The sequence below is a fragment of the Anomalospiza imberbis genome, chromosome 3 (genome assembly GCF_031753505.1).
Source record: "Anomalospiza imberbis isolate Cuckoo-Finch-1a 21T00152 chromosome 3, ASM3175350v1, whole genome shotgun sequence".
Lineage (NCBI taxonomy): Eukaryota > Metazoa > Chordata > Aves > Passeriformes > Viduidae > Anomalospiza > Anomalospiza imberbis.
The window spans coordinates 60,140,518-60,159,581 of NC_089683.1; the positions used below are offsets into that span (position 1 = coordinate 60,140,518).

General features: G+C 39.5%; 1 protein-coding gene across 3 annotated transcripts in view; it reads left to right on the top strand.

The window, feature by feature from the left end:
- TIAM2 (TIAM Rac1 associated GEF 2) overlaps window positions 1–19,064 on the top strand; it is a 90,783-nt gene that overhangs the window by 12,025 nt on the left and 59,694 nt on the right. For all 3 annotated transcript variants that reach the window (XM_068184654.1, XM_068184656.1, XM_068184655.1), the window contains exons 4-8: window positions 521–693; window positions 1,718–1,942; window positions 12,381–12,566; window positions 13,522–13,668; window positions 17,032–17,094. In XM_068184654.1, coding sequence (XP_068040755.1) covers window positions 521–693; window positions 1,718–1,942; window positions 12,381–12,566; window positions 13,522–13,668; window positions 17,032–17,094 — 794 coding nt within the window. The remainder of the gene's footprint in view (window positions 1–520; window positions 694–1,717; window positions 1,943–12,380; window positions 12,567–13,521; window positions 13,669–17,031; window positions 17,095–19,064) is intronic.

The window sequence follows — 19,064 nt, forward strand, 5'->3', positions numbered from 1 at the left end:
TTCTTAAGTGGCTGTTATGAGAGAGTTGGTTCAATTTAATAAAGAAACACAAAAGCTGATTTAACTAAGCAGGAGTTAATCTCTTCTACATGCCTTAACATATTAATAGGCTGAGTTTATTGATAGAATATTGTGGGTTAGAAGGGACCTTTAGTCCAGCTTCCCTGCCATTGGCAGGGACATCTTTCACTACAGCAGCTTCCTGTAGCCCCATCCTACCCTAACCCTTGGATGCTTTCATAGTGAGGTGTCCTGATTTATTTATTAAGTCTATAAATGTTTGTGTGGCCCTGGTGTGTTTCAACTTTTCATTGGTAAATTTTCATTGGCAAAATTCATCATTAACTTTTCCTGTTTTTCTGTGTAGAAAATCTTCCTTTTTTATCTGTTTCAGAAGAGGAGCAGAACTGATGTTCCCTGTCTCTGAAGGGTGTCTTAATTCACAAAAACATTATATAATGTTGGGAGATCCATAACTTACTTTCTCCTCATGTTTTTTTGTCCCTCTGAACTGCAAAAGGTTGTACTCTACTGTTTTATGAGACCTATGGAAGGAACTCAATGGAGCAGAACAGTTTGCCTCGATACGCCCTGTTTGCAGAAGACAGTATAGTTCAGTCTGTTCCAGAACATCCCAAGAAAGAAAATGTGTTCTGTCTCAGCAATTCTTTTGGAGATGTCTACCTATTTCAGGTAACAGGATGCACACATAACTTGGTGGTTGTTTCCATTTTAGGATGTGTTTGTGAGTCTACAGATGTATCTATATGATTGTGTGTACACAGGCACACACATATAATGTTTGTGCCTTTGACTTAAAAATAATAGCACTACTGCACTGTTGCATTCCACTATTATAATATTAAATGTATGATATTCAGGTATTACACCAGTTGGCTCAGTCAATTATGGTTCAGAAACAAAAAGAACAAGAACCACAAATCTGCAAGAAGCTGTGGGTATCTGGTTGATCACAAGCTTCTAAAAAATCAAATTTTTATCAAATTTTTTCACATCTATTATCATTCCAACCTTACAGAATAGTGTGCTCAACCCTGCATCTGCTGGCCACAGGGAGTTTGCTTGAGCACGATACTTAAGAAAGAGATCTAAAAATAATCAAAATACCTTGGCTGCTCAAGGGCACCACTGGAAATGTTAGTAAAGAACAGTATTATGTGGAACTACCTGCATAGAAATGTGTAGATTCATAAGCAACCTTGTACATATCTCCAGAGGTATTTCGTGCAGATTGCATTCTCCTTACCTTGATGTTGCCTCTCCACTAACTTGGCATTTTTTAATAAGCAAATACCTCTCTTCAGAATCTCACATATAAAATCTTCTCTGCTGTCACAGCAGTGAAGAAGGCTTGTCTTTGATATCTGGTAGGGTTTACTTTAATTATCTGGAGGGATGAAAGATGCAAGTAACATCTTTCCCACAGCTTATGTGGCTCTTGTCCTTCTGGGGCTTTTAGACCTTGCAGGTCTAAGAAGTAGGAGCTGAAGTTTGGAGACAAGTCAGGATGGAGTGTAGGAAAATCTCAGACTTCCTTTATTTACTCAGTTTTAAAGAAAACCTTATTTCAGTTGGTTAAGATAAAGTGCCTAAGACAACAGTGGGCTGGCCCATCAAGCACTTCATACCCTAGAGCTGTTGATTTTATTTTATTTTTCTGTTATCTGCTCATAATGTTGCACCATTGGTTTCACAGGCAACAAGTCAGACAGATCTGGAAAACTGGGTTACTGCCATACATTCAGCCTGTGCTTCCCTCTTTGCAAAGAAGCTTGGGAAAGAGGACACTGTCAGGCTGCTGAAAAATCAGACCAAGAGTCTCTTCCAGAAGATTGACATGGATGGCAAAATGAAAAAGATGGCAGAGCTACAGCTCTCAATTGTTAGCGATCCAAAAAACAGAAAGGCCATAGAAAATCAGGTACTGGAAACATTTTTTTTTAAGAGCATATTTATCATTACTTTTTGCCTTGGTCTCTATTTGTGATTTCTAGGCCTGAGAGTAATTGTCTTGGACTAGCTGGCACAGTGGTTGTAATTATTGACAGGTTTCTACAGCAATCCAGAGCAGTACAGGAGGCAGGCTCCTCAAAGCTGCATATCAGACTGTTCTGTTTCAAGAGCACAAAGCTTTTTCTTTTCTCTTCTGTGAAAATGTAATTAATTTTCACTGTTTTATGTTAATAAGATCTAGCTGTTACATCTCATACTACAGAATATACAGTGTGTTCTGTGAATAATTTGTAATTGTATTGGCAGTATTGTTCTGCACCTTAAGACAGCACATGAGGATACTTAGTCCTTCATCCAACTTTATTTGTGTAGTGGTAGACAAAACCATGTGCTTCCAGTTGAAATTTAGTCATGACTAATGATCACTGGATTGCCAGTGTGGTGGTGAACAAACATGAAGCCTTACTCTGCTCTCAGTTCTAGCATGTGAACCAGGAATCACTCCAGGGATACCTTATGGAAGTACATTGTGTAGTGTTGATGTCTTGCCTATGCCCCCAGTTTTGCAGATAGTAACAAGCTTTAATTATTTAGACATGCTTAGTGTTCAGCCAACGACCTCCCTACCCATGGTTTCTTGTGCACTAAACTTGTCTAGTAGTTTAGCCTAAATAAGTCTGTGGACTGAGGCTGCTGTATCTTTAGTTTTATTAGGCCATTTTCAGAAGACTTCTGATAACTTGAACTGATTGACTGGTCTTTGAGAGCCTTTCCAGTCAGAGTAACTATTCCTCTACCAGTAATTCATGCTGCATATTATGGCCCCTTGAGTAGCAAAGGAGGTTTACTTCCTTTGAACCAATACAGCATAGTTATTTTTCTTTGGTTGATGAAACACTTGTAGTTTCAGGGATTTGATGCTTATAATATTTAAAATTCTTACTCTACTGGCTCGGACTTGATGAAGAGCAGACTGACTAGTACTGACTTCACTGCCAAGCTCTTGTGGCACACTTGAGTCTGAAGCTATATGATCAGAGTTCAAATAACATGCAGGTTTGTGTAGGGATTTGCAGTGCAGATGTTCATAAGCCCTTTGAGTGCTCAGATGTTCATAATTTATTTCCAGGTCACTTTATTTCATGGTCCAGAGCTGAGTGAGGTGAATGGAGGAGGAAAAATGTTAAGCATCTTTTTATTGCAGTAGGCTTTGAGACCTTGAGAATATACAGATGCCTATAGATGTCTAGTGCTTGTAACATGTGATGCACTGAGGAAAATCCTGAAGTATATTAACTTAATTTATCCCTCCCTCATCAGATATTCCTGTTAGTAGTTCATTTAGAGTCAGCTGAAGAGTATTAATGATCTATCTTAATATCTGCTAATTAGATGTTCTGTCCTTGAAGAACTGTCATTGTTTTCCAGTTCTGTGAGAACTTGGCTTCATTCTGTAGAACTGAAATCCATCTTCTGGGCTGCAGAAGATTTATTCCTGTTAATCTTCTGTCTATGTGTGTCTCAGAACATTGAATGGGGGCAGACCATTGGCACAAAGAATGAAATGTATCACTGCAAACATCCAGTAGCTGGCAAAGAATAAATTTATAGCGAGAATTTTCTCCATTCTTGATCCCTTTGATCTCTTTAAAATCTCTCCTTACAATTGCCTAAGGTTTGCTGGTGAAGTCCCGTCAGAGAAAAGTCACTTCAGAGATCAGTTGCCTAATCTTCTAATTTGTTGTCTCAGATTGGCTTTTGCAAGGAAAAAAGAAAATCTTGATGCAATTAGTAACTGAGAATTCTTAATATACTTAGCAAGGTACAGATTTTGAGAAAATGTTATTCCTGAGGGAATAGTTTGCATATATGTAGCTGTAGTTATTTAGTAATTGCGGTTGTTTAGTTGTTATTTGCCTATTTTGAGAAACAAGAAAATTTTGGCTTTGGTTTTGTGTAAATTTGATGATGTTTCAATCATGGGGCAGATATTATTCCTCCATGCTGAAGTACAAAGTATTACCAATACTGTATTTCTTAAGCATTCCATGCATCCTGTGCTGGAAATCGTCACTGGTGATTTATTTTGGGAAGCCAGTGGAAACAGTGTGATTGACTTCAGAAGGACTGTGGTGGTTTTTACATAAAATTATTTTATTTTCACTGGGGAATTATCTTGCAAATTCTGATTTCTATAGCCTTTCTCCTTTTCCTTCCTCAGAAAAGCAACCACCAAATGTCAACTTACTCTTTTCTTTCACCTCTGTATTGACTTAACACCAATACCTCTGCTGAAGACTTAATAATTCTCAGGGCTTTAAAAGCAAGCAAAACTTTCTTTTGTTTCACAGTTACTACCACCTGAAAGGCAGTTGTACTAAGGAAACCTGCACTTCTAAAGCTGCTATGGGTATTTTGATATACTTTTACATGCTTCTTTTTGCTGTCCAGCAAATGGACTAGAGAAGCTCATCCAGTACTGTCTGGTAAATTTTGTGAATTTGAAGGCAATCGATTGATAAAACCAGTGCTAAACAGAAGTGCAAACAAACAACAACAATAACAAAGACAAAGAAAATGACATTTTTCTAGAGAAATTGTTGTTTTATAGGCTTGACGTTATCAAAATGGTTGGGAAATGTTTTCAGTCTTGTGGCTTATATGAGGGATTCTCTCTATCTGGATTTACTGGCCTAATAATAATAATAATAATAATAATAATAATAATAATAGTAGACTTTGTAAGTGTTTAAGAGAAAATTGTAGCCCTTCACAAAGCTATTGGTAATAATGATCAGTTTAGAAGAGATCAGTGAAGAGATGAGAAGAGATCTCACAGTGCCATCTGCAAGATGGCAGTGTGTCTGGAAATCTTGAGTCTGCACATGCTACCTACAGCCACGAACTTTTATTATTACTATGTGAAATAAATGCGTTGTGTGTGATGGTATTCTCCCAACATGTAACTTCTCCTATTACGTGAAAAGAATTAGGACAAAAGGTAGCAAGTTTGAAAATCTCCTGGTGCCGATATGAATTTCAAAGCCTTTCTTTTAAAATTTTTTAGTTTTCCTAGATGTTTATCCTGCTAGAGAAACCACAGTGTTTGCTGTGAATACAGAGCCCTGTTAGTGAAAGGGATTATTAACATTTATTCAGAGCTCTTTTAACAAAATATTGCACATTAAGTCAGAAGTGAAGCTGCCTCTGCCTGCAGAACTGGTTTTAATGGGGTGGAAAATCTATCTTGCAAGAGAGACCACTGCAGCCCTTGTGTAATTATTTATGTACTGGGTATATAAGTCTACCCTGATGTATCACTTTAGAACAATAGCATGATTAATAGTTGCTTGAAGCATTATTAGTTTGGTCTTCACAGTTTAATATGTTGGCATAATCATGTTTTCCAAGCTATTCAGAGGTTTCTGATGTAACTCATATTTTCTCTGCATATAATTCTTAAATTTTCAGAGGGTTGGGAACATGTGTATTTACTTCCAGGCACTGAAATGGTGAAGCATTAGTGAGAAGAAAGGGCACATGCTTTTTTTGAGATACTTTTTCTGTAAATTTTCATATGTGTCTTCCACCTAAAAGTTATTTGTCTGTGGTCATAAAAAAAAAAAAAAGGGATCAGTAAGATGATGGTCTGCTTATTCTGGGTAGTCATTAAAACTATTAGTTCCTTCCTTCCTTCCTTCCTTCCTTCCTTCCTTCCTTCCTTCCTTCCTTCCTTCCTTCCTTCCTTCCTTCCTTCCTTCCTTCCTTCCTTCCTTCCTTCCTTCCTTCCTTCCTTCCTTCCTTCCTTCCTTCCTTCCTTCCTTCCTTCCTTCCTTCCTTCCTTCCTTCCTTCCTTCCTTCCTTCCTTCCTTCCTTCCTTCCTTCCTTCCTTCCTTCCTTCCTTCCTTCCTTCCTTCCTTCCTTCCTTCCTTCCTTCCTTCCTTCCTTCCTTCCTTCCTTCCTTCCTTCCTTCCTTCCTTCCTTCCTTCCTTCCTTCCTTCCTTCCTTCCTTCCTTCCTTCCTTCCTTCCTTCCTTCCTTCCTTCCTTCCTTCCTTCCTTCCTTCCTTCCTTCCTTCCTTCCTTCCTTCCTTCCTTCCTTCCTTCCTTCCTTCCTTCCTTCCTTCTTCCCTCCCTCCGAACTTCCTTCCTTCCGAACTTCTGATCTTCCTTCCTTCCTTCTGAAATTCCTTCCAAACTTTTTTCCAAACTTCCTTCCGAACTTACTTCTGAACTTCCTTCCTTCCGAACTTCCCTCCGAACTTCCTTCCGAACTTCCGAACTTCCTTCCGAACTTCCTTCTGAACTTCCTTCCTTCCGAACTTCTGAACTTCCTTCCGAACTTCCGAATTTCCTTCCTTCCTTCCGAACTTCCTTCTGAACTTCCTTCTGAACTTCCTTCCTTCCGAACTTCTGAACTTCCTTCCGAACTTCCGAATTTCCTTCCTTCCTTCCAAACTTCCTTCTGAACTTCCTTCCGGACTTCCTTCCTTCCAACTTCCTTCCGAACTTCCTTCCTTCCTTCCGAACTTCCTTCCTTCCGAACTTCCTTCCTTCCGAACTTCCTTCCTTCCGAACTTCCTTCCGAACTTCTTTCCAAACTTCCCTCCAAACTTCCTTCCGAACTTCTGAACTTCCTTCCTTCCAAACTTCCTTCCGAACTTCTTTCCAAACTTCCTTCCAAACTTCCTTCCGAACTTCTGAACTTCCTTCCTTCCAAACTTGCTTCCTTCCTTCTGAACTTCCTTCCTCCCTTCCTCCCTCCCTTCCTCCCTCCCTCCCTCCCTCCCTCCCTCCCTCCCTCCCTCCCCTCCTTCCCCTGCCTCACCTCCCTCCCTCCCCTGTATTTACAAAGAGCATAACTTTATTTCTTTGTTTTTAAAATTTTCTTGACTCTTTCTCTTTTCTCTCACATTTGAAGAAGGATCATTGGAATAGGTCTGGGAATTATTCTTCAGCCTCCAAAAAGCTCAAATTTCATGTCTTAACTTTCTGTAAAGCATCTGATGAAATATTTTGTGATACTGGGATCCAAATTCTCAACAACACTCAAAGACAGACTTTTCAGGGAACTTTGCTAACACATGCCATTGTTGCTGCAGACAAATTCAGCTGGAATCTCAATATATATTAACTTTTCATTCTTCCATATCATCTTAAACTAAAAGAAAATAAATGAATGTCCAAACTTGTTAGAAGAGACCTTTAGTTTGTGAGGTCTTTGAACTGGCTAAAGCAGATCTCTGCTTCCTGAGAGGTCAGTTCAATATCATTCCAGATGTTACTATTCAGTAACATTTTACTTCATTGTACCTTCCCTGCATGATCAGCAAAGTACTTCTCCTTAGTAGTAGTAGACTGGAAGTGAAGTGAGTAGGCAGACATAAGGTTAGGGAAGTTCATCTACATTCTCTCTGCACTGTTGTTACTGTTTTGCAGATGCATGATTTTCCCTCTTTGTTTTGCAAAACTTAGCATAAAGTAATGAAAAATGGGTGTGGAGTTGCAAAGCATTATCTCATACAATGGAGCTGGTGGGGCAGCCTGTTCAGAAAGGGTTGGTGGTCTGGGTTTTCGGGAGGGCAGCTGGGTAATAAAATTCAGTAGCTTCCTTACTTACATTCCTAGCTATAGACATATATATGGTACCACCAATTCCCATTGGATTTTCAACAAGATGTAAACTGGGTACACATGTGTCCACTTCTGTGCTATCAGTGGTATTGGGAATAAGATTACCACTGTCTATTTTGGTTAAAAACTATGAAAATTCTGTTCTTCCAATTCAACCAAAAAGATGACATTTATTGTAAAAAACCTCCACTGTCTTGTTATTTCCGGAAGATTTCTTAACCTTTTTTAAGTCACCATGCAGATGAAGAATAAAATGTTGCTAATTTCACGAGTGTTGTTGTACTCTTTTACAATGCCTTCTTTATTTCTTCAAACTAAAAGTTATGATAGCATCTCAGTAGTGTTTTTTAAAGTAATGGAATTTGTGGAAGAGTGATGGTTTTGCTTCTTTGAGATCTCTTTAGAAAGTAATGACAATAAAAATCTGTTCCTTGTCCCCAGAAACCAAGTGACTCATTTTTCCAGATGGATACAATATGAATTGTGTCTGAGAACCAGGGACTGGAATGCGAAGAGTTGGTGTTGTTTGTAATGTGGTTGAAAAGCTGTACATATAAAACAGCAGCAGAAGTTTATTCTCAATCCACAGACTTCCCTACATCAGCCTGCAGAGACACTTTCCATCTGGAAACAAGATATTGTGTAGGGAAAAACTGACAATTTTTATTTCTATAGATAGTGAATTGTGTCAGCAAGGCCTTCATGCTTCTGTATGGTATAAGAACTACTACTAAATAAAATCAATTTTGAAGGCTGAAGTATTGAGAGAAGGCCCTCCTTCCGGTGCATCTTTTCTTTTGTGCTTCTTTGAATAGGTTCCAAGTGAAAAGCTGGTGTTATCAGGTGAGCTGTCCAGGAAGTTTTTTCCATCCTCTTTCTAGGTCCTTGAGGTATTGTTACATTGAGTTGATATGGCGTAATTTCTGGCCTGGCTTTACACCATTCATATGCTGGTTTGGGTTTTATTACACTGAGCTCCTCTTTTTACTTTGTGCAGAACACATGTTTGCAAATGAGACAGTTCTTCCTCAGCCCCTCAAAAGATACTGTTTGCACTGTAGTGTATGAAGGATGAGGGGCCAGGGACCGTCCCTGAGCCACACTGCCTTCACTGGGACTGCTGAGGCCTCCCCTTTCCCAGACTGTAAACCCTGCTGGTGCCACTGCAAATGTCACCTGCAGAGAGAACTGTTGAGCATGTAGGAGCTATGGATCCCCAAATCACATGCTGGAGACTGTTAGCCTGTATATATTTACCCCTTGTTTTCCCAAGTTCCCACTTTAAAGTTTAGCTATAGAAAACTTATTAGGTTTATTGGCCTGAGAGAGACCAGCTTTCAAACAACTTCCTTTAGCTCCTCTGTTTGTGTGACTTAAAATGTAATTAATTTGCATTTTTTTCTTAGTGTCTGAATAGATTTTTCACTAACCTGGAGGAGAATTGGCTATTTATGTTCTGAAAATGATCATTACTGCTGAAGAACTGCCAAAAGTACCATGCTGATCTTCCTTTGTGTGTTAACTCTTAATAACTCATTCCTGCACTAAGTCTTTGATGCAAAAGCTTACCCCTTAGATAATTATTGTCTTGTCCTTGCACCAGGCTTCCTTGCATGAGTTCTCCTGGTGGTCCAGGCTAAATAATTCTCAAGACTTCCCACATTTTTACTCCTTTTTATCTCTCTACCGCAGCTTCTTTTTCCACACTACCTTACAGAATCCTGCTAGGTTCAATAAATTTATTTGGGTGACCCTCTCTTGCCTTTCTTCGAAGCTCTTTTATGCTGCCATTAAACTTAAGAAATCCTTGCTTAACGTTTCCCTGTACTGACAATGACATCCTCCCTTTCCTCTGGAAAACCCCTTTAATGCTTTCATGTTTCATGTGTGCTCACTTGTCTTGGTACGCCTCCCTTCGGGCCGTATCTCTTATCTCTTTTCAGACTCACTTCGTGCTGGTGTCAGCCTTTGTCACACATTCCTGCTCCCACAGCTGTCTGCTGCATCCACTTTTTCCTGTTTGCTTTCGAGCAGATTTCAAAGGGACGTTTTTTCTGTGCATGGAGTTAAGTCCTTGCGCCATTTTTCGGGTAGTGCTCCCACGTGGGACAGAGATTTGCCTCACACAATAGCAGAATGGAGATTGCAGCAGCGAGTCTGCAGGCCGTAAATTAACTTCATGGACCAGGTCATACTGTGCTTTGAAGTTGTTGCTTTTTTATTTGTGTGCTTCTCCCATTTAGTCTTCAAGAATATAAATCTCTAGGAAGAATTATCATAGTTTAAAAGCCCTAGACAAATAGCAGCTGGTATTGGTTCATGGTCTGCAATTGGTTCCAGACATCCCTGGTTTTGATAAGACTACAAGACAATCCCAGAAATTCCTTGCCTACAGCTTTTGCTAATGCCATTAAATGTAACATTGTGATTACCAATGCTTTTGGAGTTGATTAGCCAGGATCCTGTGTGACTGATAAACACTGTAATTTAATTATTTCTTCAGAATTCCCCCATGTCGTACCCCACTTCCCCTTCTTAGATTTTTTTTTTAAATACAACTTCATGCAAAGGTTTAATGGGGATTTTGAAGAAGGCCTAAGACACACAAGGATGCCTGTTCTCAGCCCATGTTTAATGAGGACAGGATGCTCCACTCCAGCAGTGGCCAAAACAAAGCTTGCTGTGTTCCTGAGCTATTAAAAGTTGACTTGGCTCTGTACCCACAGAGGTGTCATCTCGAAGGAAAAGACATTACCTGAGCTTGTAGCTTTTGGCTTTGTGAAAAGCTGACAACCATGTTTTCATTCTAGTTGGATGTTGACACAGAGAAAAAGCCCATCTCGCAATCTCCTATTGGAGTTGTCCCATGTGTAAAAAAAAAAAAAGGAGAAATTATCAAATAAACCCAGGGAAAAGAAAGATTATTCTTTCTGGAGTGCAGAGGATGCATGTTTCAAATGTTTGTGATGAGAGATTAGACAACGCATCTTCATTATGTGTATGTCTCTGTCCATTTTCACTAGACTTCTGAGAACTGATCTCATTAGAAGCTTTTGTAAATTCTCTCTTTTGCTTTTAATAGTCATTCTTTGAAAGATTGTTCAAATGTACTGTGAATTACAATTTTGCATTCATACCTGTACAAAATGTTATATTGTCTTCTATTTCTTCACTCTACTCACAAAATAAGATTTACCTCTTCCAAAAGTAACTGATGAAGCAATTTGTGAGCACATGTGTAAGGAAGCTGGGCTGTGTGGGATGTCTATCAGTTGTAGCACAAACCTTAGCACCATGTTGTTAACAGGGCCTATTTTGCCCTTTCTTTGCTTACTTCTTCATTCTTGAAAGTAAAGTGGCAAAATACTTGTTTAATTCTTGAAATAGTTGGCAGCATTATAAGAAAACGGAACTGATTTTGCTTCTAAACGAGCCTAAAGGGCATAGTCCACCTGAGGTTTTTATATTTGTCAGCTTGTTTCCTGAGCCACAAAGGTGCTTGTCCCAGCCTTGACCAATCCCAATGAGGTGATAATGTCCTGTGCACATGGGGACAGGCAGGTGTGCCAGAAAAGGTATGAAGCCAATGCTCGTTAGAGAAAATGTGATGAACTTTCTCCACAGCCCTAAACCACCTGTTGAACAGGCAGCCTGCAGTGATGGGAGCTGACATTGGAAGCTCAGTGTTGTCAGGGGATTTCAGCAGTCATCAGTACCCGGTCTCGGTGTTCCTTGACCTAATGGACGTGCCTCTTCTGCCTTCCTGTTTATCAGTGTGCTTGCTGCCTTTTTTATTTGTACTACCTATAGGTATTACTGTGTGATGTACATTAACTGTACAATCTGCAGGGCAGATTTTTGCTGCAACTACCAGTATGTAGTTGGGGAAAGTTGGGGAAATGAAGAGCAAAATTTGACTTTGGTGCAGTGCATAAGAATATGTGTTTAAATAAGTGTGTACGTTTTAAATGAGTGTGAATATATTTATTTGAGTGTGCATTTACACAAATAATTAAAGTCTGTAATCTAAACCTTGATTCACAGGTTTCAATCTAGTAAATATTTGAGTCTTCACTTTCTCATTTTACATTGAAACTGAGTTAAATTGTTACATCTTAATGTACCTGTGCTAGATATATTTTAAGAATAGCATGTTTACATTCCTTCTTTTGGTACAGTGGTTTGTATTGGATCTATATAGCTGTTTTTTGCAGTTTGCAGTATTGTCTTCTGTTTACAGTTAGAGGAACCATAGGATGGTAGTAAAGAATGAAGAGAACCTACCACTGTAGCTACTTTGCTTTGCACAGTGTGTTAGAGTCTCTGTTTTCTACTTTGCTTTTAGCCAGCCAGCCAGCTAGCTACACAGTCTAAGCTAAAAAAAAAAACAAAACCAATTTCCAAAAAGAAGGGGGTGGTAGTAGGGAAGGAAAAAAAAAAAAAAAAAAAAAAAAAAAAAAAGCAAGCTTTTGTGAACCACAGGGCTGTGTTTTTATGTAACTGTTTTTGTGGCTATCAAACTACCCGAAGTTCATGGTATGTTCATCTTGTCAGTATGTGTTTAAGACCACCAGCTTTGTTTTATTTCAAGTAATCTTTTGGGTTGATGTAACACAATATGACTGAATGCATTTTGGCAGGGAATAACTAATCTAATCCATATACTAACAGATGAAAGCAATTTACTCTGGGTTTGGGGAAGCGCTCAAATTTTCAGTGCAGCCCACAAAGGCATTTTCCCCCCATTTAATTGTCCCTTTTTATATCCAAACAGATCCAGCAATGGGAACAGAACCTGGAAAAATTTAACATGGACCTTTTCCGAATGCGCTGTTACCTATCCAGTTTGCAAGGTGGGGAGCTCCCAAACCCAAAAAGCCTTTTGGCTGCTGCCAGTCGTCCTTCAAAATTGGCACTGGGGAGGCTCGGCATTTTCTCTGTCTCATCCTTCCATGCACTGGTAAGTCCTAATGCACTTCCATGGATGTGTTACACAAAAACACCTTGTGCTTAGATGTAGAATCGTGCTGGAATAATACATGCCTGCAGCCACATGCATTGCTCAGGCAGCCCTGTATCCTTCTCACCCTCTCTGCCTGCTCCTTGACTGCCAATACATTTTCTTCTACAGGATATGGCCATGGCTTTTTTTTTTTTTTTTTGCCCCAGAGGACTCCAGACTTGGAGTCCCTCCTAAAAAGGAAGTATTCTTAGAACAGGCTAAAGCTAGAGACAATTCAAAATAAAATGTCACTTTTTTTAAGAACTGTGGGCTGTGTTTCTAAAGAAGAATGAGTGAGATCCTCAGCTGTGACCTGTTGCTACCCTGTCAGCTTCAAGGGAAGTACAGCAGTAGCAGGTTCACCTCTGCTCTTCAACCTTGGCAGGGCTGCAAGGCTGATCTTGGCAGAGAGGGCTGGATCACATTTGCTGCATGTAAAGTCTGAAGAGTAGTACTGTAAGACCTGTCAGGGAATGTGTTCCTCTCTGCCACTGTTTTTATCTGTGTGGTTTGTGCCATTCCTTGTTAATAACTCAATGCCATAGCATTTATCTCCTATATTTGACAATTTGGAGAGTCTGTCTTCCTCTAGAAATTTCTTATCTGAGTGATAGGTTATCATTCTTCTTCAGAGCCTTTTCAGTAGCTTTTGATTCACAGAGCAATATTTTCTCAGATTCTCCCTTCCGATGGCTTCTAATTTTGCCCCATGACAAAAAAATTATGCTGCCATGCCACTGGAATACTGAAACAGGCATCACTGCTGAAAGTTTTAAACATTGTCCTTGCACTTCAGCATGATACATTGAGATGAACTGAAGTAATCCCCATTTGATGCCCCAGGTTGAAATAACTGTCAATACTTTGCTGTTATGAAAGTGATACAAGAGGATCTGTCTCTGTGTTTAAATAGATCTGCTCCAGGGATGAAGCTGCTCTCAGGAAACGTACCCTGTCTCTGTCCCAAAGGGTTCGAAATAAGAAGGGTTTATTTTCTTCTCTAAAAGGACTGGATACGTTGGCAAGAAAAGGAAAAGAAAAGCGACCTTCCATAACTCAGGTAGATCTTACGTGCTGGAGATAGCATAGAATGGCTTGCTTCTCGTGGGGTTCATCCTGCAAGGTCTTCTACAGGGTAGAAGACATTTGTCCATCAAACCTACATCCAAGGTTTCAGTAGGTTTGGCAAACTTGCAATGGGATCATCACCTGTGAAGAGCTTATGTCTCATTTGGGGTATTTTTGTGATAAATAAGATTGGTGAATGACAGGGTTTGACCCAGTAATTTAATTATTGTCAGCATAGGAACATCAGATTGGAATTTATAACAGAACTTCTGTCACACTGCAAACTGTTTGGAAGTAGGGTTTCTTTCAGGATAGCCTCTCTGCAGAGTCCTTAATACAGTGTGTGCTTGTTTGTGACTGGGAATCTGAAGCACTGTTGCAATTCAATATAGAGTGACATAGGTGAGTCTTCCAGGGAAAAAGGGACTGTGCAAAGACAGACATCTTTGGCGTGGCCTCTTAAAGCAGCACACACTGCCTGGAAGTACATTTTAGCCACCAGGAGAAGACTGCTGTCATGCAGGGAGTCAGCTCTGAGTATAGACAGCTGACAAATAATGCCAGACCAGTTTACTGAAGACTTGGTACAGGTTTGGTGTGCAGGGTCAGGCTGGCTCTAGGGAGAGGGACTATGCTGATGTGTGCCCCCACTGAAGGGCTGTGCTGCTGGTGAGACCACAGCATCTTTTTCTCTTTCTGGAACTAATGGCCCATGCTTACATTTAGTGCAACCTCCACACTTCAGGAGTCTGTGTTTTCTCAATAAAAGTTCAGTTATAGGCAAAACAAAAGTTTGCTGCCTTTTCCCTGAAATAAAAGGTAAATAAGAGCAGAGACGCTTCTTGACAGTGAGGCAGAAGTTACAGAGGTGCACTCTCACTCAGAACACTGCTCTGTTTTCACTAGCCTCTGCCATGTCTGCTGTTGCTCGTATTTTGTGCATTGTTCATTAGGTAATTTTGTTCCTGGCCCTTGATTTTATTAGTCACAAAATCTCTGATCAGCACTTGAAAATTGGCTGTTCTTGCATGTGTGGTAGACTGTTGCAGAATATTTAAACAAGCCTATCTGCACATGTCCTGCTCTAGACACAGAGCTGATCCAACACATTTCATGTTGCAAAATAACACATCAGGATTTTCTGGTCTAGTGGTCTGTATTTTTAATAGGTAAATATCTATGTATTACAGTGGCATTACACTTGTGCCTGTTACACATTTTAGCATATCGATTGAGGTGTGTTAACATGGTCAAATTAATTAATAAAACTCAAGTCTGTCTTACAAAAGAAAGAATTAAAGGAGAAATTTTTCCTAGGTCATCCTTTTCACATAACTTCCCCTGTGTTCTCCAGCAGCAGAGTCTGTTCTGGGAGTCCTGCACCTCTGTTTCTTTATTAATATGAGCCCTGAGGGAAGGAATGTTATACCCTTTAGCTCTGTTCCCAGCAGAGCTGATACCTTGCACTGTTTTTAACTGGGTAATACGTCTTCTCATATGTTTTATAGCCCATGAAGGGGATTCTGTGGAGCTCAGGGACAGAGAATATTATAGCTGTGGCAAGGAGAGGAGGCTCCTTCTGCTCTCCCAATGCTTTTCTGGGCAAAGAGAAGGGAGGCCTGTCACAGGCAGAGGTGCCCCCAATGGGTTTTTACCCTTCTTATTTCAAACCTTGCAACTAGCTGGCCTGAAAATGTTTTAATTTTCATAGACAAGCTGGAGTTATTGATTTTTTTTTTCTTTCTGTAATTAAACATCTGTAATTAAATATTATAAGTAAGGAAATTTAAATGCTGAGTCTTGCCCATAAAAGTGAGGAATTTTTATGGGCATGGCTTGAAAACTGACCCATGAACCTAGAAGATGGCTGAATAGAGAGCCACATCATTGCTCAGACTTGTGTTTATGCACATAATTCTATATCAAAATGAGACTAGGTCTGAGGATAACTTTCTTGTCTCCTTCAGCCAGCTGGGTTAAGCAGAAAAGTGGAGGTTCCTTCTCTGCTCATTGTGTTAAGCAAATCTATCAAACAATAGATTAAAAAAAGTCTTGCTTTCTTGGATTTAAATTCATTTGACTGTAGCTAGTATGTTTTAATCTACAGTACCCTAGCTTCACATCAGAGGTACATTCTTGAAGATCATTGTGTCAGAGAAACTTTTAATTTTATCTTGTTTATTTTTATGGTATTAATAAAAATGTTCAGAGTTTCTGTGCTGGGAAGCTTTTGTAAACATTAATGAAGTGGCTCAGTCTTCTACAAATCAGTTAATAAAACTGCACTGTATCAGATGGGGGATGTCTAGACTTACACTGTCCTCAGTTTCTTAAATGCTTGTCTACTTTCTTATGTCTAAATGGTGAACTATTTTGACAAATCATAAGCAATAAAATACTTTAATTATATCTGTAGGTGAGACAAAGAAGTTCAGATGTGGTACCTTTTATTTGCATTGGCAGAAACTGGATTTTGTATGAAATCTAGAGAGTTTGTTGTCTTGGATTACCTTAAAGGCTTTTGGTAATACTAAAACCCCCCAAAAGCTCAGCTGTAAATCTGATATTGTCCTAATTTGTTAACTGCAGAAGGAGTTAAAAAATAGTTTTTAAATTTGCAGTTTACACCAGCCTTATCACTGAAATATTTGTATCCACAGACATTTATTTGATTAAAAAAATAATTAATAATCTAAGCACCTTTGTGAGATACCAGTAGGTAAATTTCCAAAGTATGTGGGCAATGCACAGCTCAGGTCCTGCCTTCATCATTTCCAAAGCAGACACAGTAGTCAGCTACTATCATTGCATAATAGTGTGGGGTTTGGGTCAACTATACCTTTAAAGCTAAGCTGAAAGTTTCAATTGATAGTGCCAAGAAAACTGGTTAGAAAAGATGAAAAACTGTAGGGTAGGAGGTTTTAGAAACCAGCAATAATGATTTGAAATCATGATGAGATTCGTAGCTCTCCCTAGCAGTATCCTGAAAGGTGAAATTTATAATTCCACTATAGTGTATGGTTTGAAGGTAAATGACTTGAATTTTATTACTAAATAGTAGAGAGGAAAAAACAAGAACATGTTTTATACATATTTGAATCTGAGTGTGCATGTAGCTTAAAAGAGAAAATCTGCTTAAGTTTTCTTTGTATGGAGAGAATTGTATTTCTTTATTACTTCTAGTCAGAATAAAGGAATAAAAAGTACAAAAAGATCCCTGGTGCTTAGCAGGTTGATATATATTTCTGAATTTAATTTTATTTTTTTGTTTTTTCTATGGATTTACCCAAAACTGATAAGAAACAAAGGTGTTTATTTGTTCAACCTACTTATTTATCTATGATGTTTTCAATAGGTTTTTGATTCAGCAGGAGGAAATGGATTTGCTGGCGTGCAGAATTCAGCCAACTCTGCTGAGGTATGATATGCCTGTTCTCATTCTGCATCATCATGTTTTTGAATTCCTGAATGCATTTCTCTAAGGTAATGGTGGGGCTGGTTCAGAGACCCTAAAGTGGTTCATAAAATCTGTTTATTGTTAGATGATAGGATTATAACTCTGCTAATGAAAACACTTCAACATAAGTTTCTGAGCATTCATGGTAAGCTTTAAAAAACCAAACCAAACCCCTAGCAGCTTCTTCACACACTAATACATACAGTCTGTACACTGTGAGAGAGACCTGCGGCCGAGCTTGTTTGAAAGCATCTTTCACAGTATGGCAAAACCATCATAGGATGGTTTGGACTGAAAGAGACCTTTAGAGGTCATCTAGTCCAACCCCCTGCAATAAACACGAAAATCTTCAACTAGATCAGGCTGCTTAGAATCCCATCCAGTCTGACCTTAATGCTTTCTAGGGATGAGATGTAACCCAGGGTATATTTTCCCCTTGGTCTGCTTCAACAAAACCTTTGTATTTTGAGTTTTAAGGCAATAAAACATGTAAAGTCTGTGGACCATCCCATCAGAAAAGTGAGATATAATATAAAGCTGGAGCTTGCCCAAGTAAAGGAGAAAGATGGAGCATCCCTCAGCTGTATTACCCAGTAAATAGCTGTGATTTATCTTCTCTGATATCCAGGAGGAGATCTGCTGCTTTTCCCTACTTGGCCTCAGTCATGGTCCTTCTCCATTCCTTCAGCCTCCTTGGGGGACAGTATTGCCATCCCCCAGTCTGGAAGGACATTTCCCACTGACAGCAGCTGTCCTTTAATCCTGTAACACTGTTTTGCCTCCTCAAAGTATCTTCACATTTTGTCTGTTCTTTGAAAAAATTGATTGAAATAGCCTTTGTTACTTGGCCACTTGACTACTATGTCCTGGAGTGGGAAAGTATTTAAACCAAATCACTCCTCTGTTTTCAAAATAAATTGTAATTATGGGGTTGAAATCAACTCCTGTAGAGAACACTTAAAAAATTCCTCCAGAATGTACCCTTGTGTGTGGTGTGAGAAGGCATCCATCTCCCATCTCAGAGACAGCAAACACAATTCATTTCTTTTCAAACATACTGAAAGGTGGAAAGGTTTGCCACATGAGAAGTGACCAAATCTCTTGGGCACAGCCCCTGAAGGTTTCTCCTGAAGAGCTGTAACACCAGTCTCTCGGTTGGATGCCAACCCCCTCGGGACTGGGAGGTTGATGCAGCTGCCTTATATGACAGAGTGTGCTGTGGTTCTCCTGTCCTCTGGCCTAACAGGAGCATTTACTCCTCCTGAACCCTTCTGAGGAGACAGAGAAATGTTTGGATGGCACTAGGGAGCAGGCAGAATGAAATGCTCTCCCTCAGGTGAAGTGTCAGCAAAGGGATAAGGTCTGTCTTCTTGTCCCAGCTCTAGGTAAAATGGCCTTCTCCAAATTTGGGTAGGGGCTCACAGCCCTGTTCTCCAGGTAGAGGAGGACTATGAGAGGTCAATGTGGCTGCAGGTTTTGGGCCAGGATTTAAAAATTTAGGAGGGTTGTCTTTCAAGACTAGAAAAATGCACACAATTTAGGTGCTGAGCAGAAATCTGGAGCTATAAAAACATTTTTCTCCTTATTATTTCAACCCTATTCCTGAAACCTTTTTTCAATGGGTATTAAATACAGCGTGGGCATTTTTAAGATCCTGACATTTTGGTGAATCATACAACAACTCAGAAATTATTCATCATAACTTTGAAAACCGTTACTCTGGCATCAGCCTGGTTTCACTGATTTAAAATTAAAAAAAAAAAAACAGCATAAAAACTTTTATAAAATGCTGCCTGCATATGACAAATAGTGAAGTCTGCCAGGGAAGCTGTATTTTCCCTGAAAAGGATGATAAAACTAGAGGCAAATAGTGGGAGGAAATTATGAAGTAACCTATTGGTCCTGCAGCAGCCCTGTGGCACAACATGTGA